At 43.0% G+C, this 6,000-nt stretch overlaps 1 protein-coding gene across 1 annotated transcript in view; it reads left to right on the forward strand.

Moving 5' to 3' along the window:
* The window catches only part of LOC124777492, an 83,754-nt gene extending 78,071 nt beyond the window's left edge, over positions 1–5,683 (forward strand). Inside the window, exons 6-7 of the mRNA XM_047252930.1 lie at positions 4,880–4,944; positions 5,452–5,683. Coding sequence (XP_047108886.1) covers positions 4,880–4,944; positions 5,452–5,487 — 101 coding nt within the window. The 3' untranslated portion in view covers positions 5,488–5,683. The remainder of the gene's footprint in view (positions 1–4,879; positions 4,945–5,451) is intronic.
* The last annotated feature ends 317 nt before the right edge of the window (positions 5,684–6,000 follow it).

Here is a 6,000-nt window from a genome sequence, read left to right on the forward strand (position 1 = left end):
TCCTAGATCCTGTACATCATGTTGAAGAAATGATAGATTATTCTCGTGTAAGTTTCAGTCTGCGTAAAGTATACTCCTATGCGAATCACTTGTGAACTCAGTACTTGTTCTGGATTGTTACTATTGGGCGAGATCCCGTTGGAATTGGCCCCTTTCGCTAGTTCCCCTGCTTGTAAGTGTTTAGGGCGATGGTTTGTTTGTTTCCACAACTGCTTTCGCGCATTATTTCATCAAGAATTTGTTGCATTGTGAAACTAGATTTTTCGTAACTGTTGACTTCAAAAATCCCTTCCTCTTTAAACTTCGAGTGGGAGTGTCTTGATTTTTTATGCGTTTGTCGAATTTCATTATTAATACAAATCAGATCTCAGAGGTACATTCCTAGCTATCACATGTGTAGTCGCAACTACAAGATAATGGCCAATTTCTTACAAATGCACTTATTTCATTATAACAAATACCGTTTGATTCCGCTATGAGAACAACAGATTCACTTTTAGTAGAATTGTCACATTCTTTAGCTATAGTAGAATTGGCACATTCTTTTACTATATTGCTGATCACGTTTCCGAAATTCGCTCCAAGCTTGACAACAGCTGACACATTCACCGTTTCTTCCGTAGAGTTTGGTATAGTTTGAAAGATTACATGTTCTTTGCAGGTTTCATGTTTGTTTTCGACGGTCCACTTTTACATATGTTTGTTAATAATGAAATGAAATGAAATGTCGTGTGACGAGCGCCTCCCGTCGGGTAGACCGCTCGCCTGGTGCAAGTCTTTCGATTTGACGCCACTTTGGCGACTTGCGCGTCGATGGGGATGAAATGATGATGATTAGGACGATACAACACCCAGTCCCTGAGCGGAGAAAATCTCCGACCCAGCCGGGAATCGAACCCGGGCCCTTTGGATTGACAGTCTGTCGCGCTGACCACTCAGCTACCAGGGGCGGACGTTGTTAATAATGCGTTGCTATTTTCTACATTGTTACAAGCACATTTTTTTATCGGTTACAGTTTCGGATGTTTTTAGAACTCTGTGCCTCCCCTGTTATTGTTCCACTGATTTTCCGAATTTTCTTTTGGATTTTTCTCAGATGCAACACATTTCTTGGTTAAACTTGAGCTAAAGGTTTCGAAATACTTATTTTCGTAGAATTTTTAAGTTATTGCTGTTCCCCAGAATTTTGCATCTGTCTCCTAAGACAGCACTCACATTTTCAGGAGAAAAAACACGCGCAAAATATCAGCCGCAGGAAACGACCCCTGGCGAAATTTTGGACCACATTTCTGATAGTACGCAGTTATGACTTTTTGAAAGAACAGCTCTTAAACTTTTGAGCGAACTATTTGTTTGCCCCCGCTTCAACCACCTCATGCCCGAGAGCGAAGTTTTGTAAATACGTGCGACAACCAGGGCCATCATATTCTCGGCTTTTTGAACACTATGGAAGAGTAGGTGGGAAAGTGGACACATCTGCCCAACGTGTTTTGAAATCTTGTTCGAGAGCACATTTTATTATAAGTGGAAAACAATAAATAATATGGGCACTTAATATGTTAACCTCACACATACACAGACAGAAAAAAATCGCAGCACTAAGAGACACGATTCTACATATGAAAGATGACGTCTATTCCAATTACACTACTGGCCATTAAAACTGCTACACCACGAAGATGACGTGCTACAGACGCAAAATTTAACCGACAGGTAGAAGATGCTGTGATATGAAAATGATTAGCTTTTCTGAGCATTCACACAAGGTTGGCGCCGGTGGCGACACCTACAGCGTGCTGACATGAGGAAAGTTTCCAGCCGATTTCTCATACACAAACAGCAGTTGACCGGCGTTGCCTGGTGAAACGTTGTTGCGGTACCTCGTGATGGAGGAGAAATACATACCATCACGTTTCCGACTTTGACAAAGGTCGGATTGTAGCCTATCGCGATTGCGGTTTATCGTATCGCGACATTGCTGCTCGTGTTGGTCGAGATCCGATGACTGTTCGCAGAATATGGAATCGGTAGGTTCAGGAGGGTAATACGGAACGCCGTGCTGGATCTCAACGGCCTCGTATCACTAGCAGTCGAGATGACAGGCATCTTATCCGCATGGCTGTAACTGATCGTGCAGCCACGTCTCGGTCTCCGAGTCAACAGATGGAGACGTTTGCAAGACAACAACCATCTGCACGAACAGTTCGACGACGTTTGCAGCAGTATGGACTATGAGCTCGGAGACCATGACTGCGGTTACCCTTGACGCTGCATCACAGGCAGGAGCGCCTGCGATGGTGTACTCAACGACGAACCTGGGTGCACGAATGGCAAAACGTCATATTTTTGGATGAATCTAGGTTCTGTTTACAGCATCATGATGGTTGCATCCGAGTTTGACGCCATTGCGGTGAACGCACATTGGAAGCGTGTATCCGTCATCGCCATATTGGCGTATCACCCGGCGTGATGGTATGGGGTGCCATTGGTTAAACGTCTCGGTCACCTCTTGTTCGCATTGACGGCACTTTGAACAGTGGACGTTACATTTCAGATGTGTTACGACCCGTGGCTCTACCCGTTATTCGATCCCTGCGAAACCCTACATTTCAGCAGGATAATGGACGACCATATGTTGCAGTTCCTGTACGGGCCTTTCTGGATACAGAAAATGTTCAACTGCTGCCCTGCCCAGCACATTATCCAGATCTCTCACCAATTGAAAACGTCTGGTCAATGGTGGCCGAGCAAATGGCTCGTCACAATACGCCAGCTACTACTCTTGATAATCTGTGGTATTGTGTTCAGGCTGCATGGGCAGCTGTACCTGTACACGCCATCCAAGTTCTGTCTGACTCAATGCCCAGGCGTATAAAGGCCGTTATTACGGCCAGAGGTGGTTGTTCTGGGTACTGATTTCTCAGGATCTGTGCTCCCAAATTGCTTGAAAATGTAATCACATGTCAGTTCTAGTATAATATATTTGTCCAATAAATACCCGTTTATCATCTGTATTTCTTCTTGGTGTAGCAATTTTAATGGCCAGTAGTGTAGTATATGGGTGGCGCTAGTAGCATGATAATGAGAATGCAAATCTGGTTTTCTTTTAATACACGCTGTAACGGTCGTGAGTGTTAGTTACCTTTGAGACTGGACATGGTGAGTCGATGTTAGGCAAGGATGCCTTTAAGGGGACAAATACGCCACACTGAGTGTAATAGGCTTACGTGAAAGTGGATGTTCCTTCTGCGACACTGCAGCAAGACTTGGCTGGAATTTAGTCACCGTACAGCTGTCGTCACGTGAATGTACGGTCGCAAGAAGACCGGGCTCCGGACAGTCACACGGTGCTACCAAGAGGGACGATCACTATGTACGACGTATGTCATTGACGCATCGTACTGCATGTGTATCAGCAATTTGAACAGCAGTTGTCACGACAGTGAAACAACGAACTGCTGCTAATTGGTTACTCGAAGGACAGCTCCGAGCCAGACGCCCTGTAGCGTGAATTCCACTGATCCCAAACCACCGCCGTTTGCGACTTCAATTATGCCGAGTGAGAGCACATTGGATGGCACGGTGGAGGTCTGTTGTGGTTTCCGATGAAAGTTGTCCCTGCGTTGGTGCCAGTGATGGTCGTTTGTTGGTTAGAAAGAGGCTAGTTGACGGCCTGCAATCAATCTATCTTCGTGCTAGACACACTGGATACACACCTGGAGTGTGATTTCAGATGACAGCAGGAGCACTCTCGTGGTTATCACGCGTAGATTGCAAATTTGTACGTGAGTAAGGTGATTCGACGTCTTCATGAATAGCAATCCAGGTGGTATTCTCCAACAGGATAACGCTCACCCACCTACCGTTGTTGTAGCCCAACGTGCTCTTCAGAGTGACGACATTTTGCCTTGGCCTGCTCGATCGCCAAATCCGTCTGTAATCGAGCATATACGAGACATCATCGGAGGACAACTCCAGCGTCATCCACAAACAGCTTTTACAGCCCCTGTATTGACCGACCAAGTGCAACAGGCATGAAACTCCCTCCCAGAAAGTGACGCACGCACGTCTGCATGTTTCCATCCAAAAGTCTGGCGGTTACACCGGTTATTAGCGTAACAGCATTTCAAATTTGCAACGGCTTGTCTCGCGCTCACATTAACCTCTGATCTTCAATGTTAATCAACTTAATTCGATACCTAGAAAAATTTATTCCAGAGATTTCCTTGCTCTACATTAATTACTTTTTGGTGTTGCGATTTTTCCCTTCAATGTATATAGAGTCAATGCTATTTTAACAGTATTCCTATATCGACATTTAGCAGATATGACTGTGCCTTAAAATCAAAATGAATAAATCTAAGCAACTGAAGAATTATTATGAAGTGAAAATAGTGATTCCCGATTTATAGTTTAACCATGCCAACCACGTTGACGAATTGCCGATCTCCTTGGACTCAGTTAGGTGATGATTTTCTCACTGAAAACGCATATAGGAATTTACTTGAGAAAGTGATACCAGAAATTATACTGTAGGCTGTACTGACAACGTTGAACGGCTTTACGTTTGGCTCTCGTTCGTTACAAAAGAGATTTTTCTCTCGTACGTCAGTATTTTTTTATTCAATCATGATCTAGTGGAAGGAGTTTCGTCAGTGAAAGGATTCCAAATTTGAGAGAAAACTGTAGCACGCTAATGCAAAAAGACGCAAAAATACTAAATATTTGATATTACCTCGTTGGCGATGCCTGAATAAATAATCAATGAACAAAACAAACCAATAATAATTAAATGGCGTTGTCACAAGAGAGACTTCATCTAAAACCAAGCTGCGCAATTATTCCTGAGACTGACACGTTTGTTTGTCATCTTTTCCAGGTGAAGACGATGAATGCATCAACTCCCATGATGCCATGAAATGCTTGCGGAGTTTAGGAAATCCGGTAAGCTACTTTCATGAATATAAAGCTGCTTTTCGATGCACTGTTTTTTCTCTATGGTGTACGACTGTCAGTTCGTTTGTACTGCACGATGTCGACGGCTACAGAGATAAGTGTTTTATGATGCCTAGGACGTATTAAAGCCGGCCGGTGTCGCCGTGCGGTTCTAGGCGTTTCAGTCTGGAACCACGTGACCGCTACGGCCGCGGGTTCGAATCCTGCCTCGGACATGGATGTGTGTGATGTCCTTAGGCTAGTTAGGTTTAAGTAGTTCTAAGTTCTGCTGACCATAGATGTTAAGTCCCATAGTGCTCAGAGCCATTTGAACAACGTATTAAACCCGTAGCGTACAAGTAGATCTATTATGATATCTATGATCGCCTTGCTTTACTGAAGCCTGAAGGCATTGTATCATGAGTTCTTCATGTAATTAAATGTAGATATGTAATGTTCTGGTAGATTCTCTCGTATATCAGTTATATGCTAATGTATCTGTTTGTTTACTTGCAGGATAATATGAAGCGCTACATAACAAAGGAATCATAATATCTTTGACTGACAACAGCGGTTTTCATGGAACTGATAACGCCATGAGTGTTCAATATAATGATCAATCCTAGAACGAAGGAACAGCTGAGAAGGTGTTTCACATGTTTGGCCATCAATAACTGCAGCTTATTAAAACTATACTTAATGTAAAATGCTATATTTTTCATTAAATTATTACAGAAATCCTTCATTACCTCTCACTCTCCATTTCAATGAACGTAAGAGACCACTAAAGGCGATATTTGCATGTTTCTTAACCTTATAGTTACATACAAGAAAATGCCGTTACAGAAAGCAGAGAACGGATTGTGTAAGTCAGTCTTGAGTGAACAAATGCAATATAAATTTTCGGTATGCTTTTGTAACAGAGACTGTTGGTGAAATCATTAGCCACCCAGTTAGTACAAAGTCAGATATAACGTAAGAACAGAAATATTAATATTCTTTAGCAAGCGTGTAAATTCCATGGAATTTTAAGTTCTTACGCTCAACTGTCTCACAGCGGATTCG

Source organism: Schistocerca piceifrons, chromosome 2 (assembly GCF_021461385.2).
Source record: "Schistocerca piceifrons isolate TAMUIC-IGC-003096 chromosome 2, iqSchPice1.1, whole genome shotgun sequence".
Classification (NCBI taxonomy): domain Eukaryota; kingdom Metazoa; phylum Arthropoda; class Insecta; order Orthoptera; family Acrididae; genus Schistocerca; species Schistocerca piceifrons.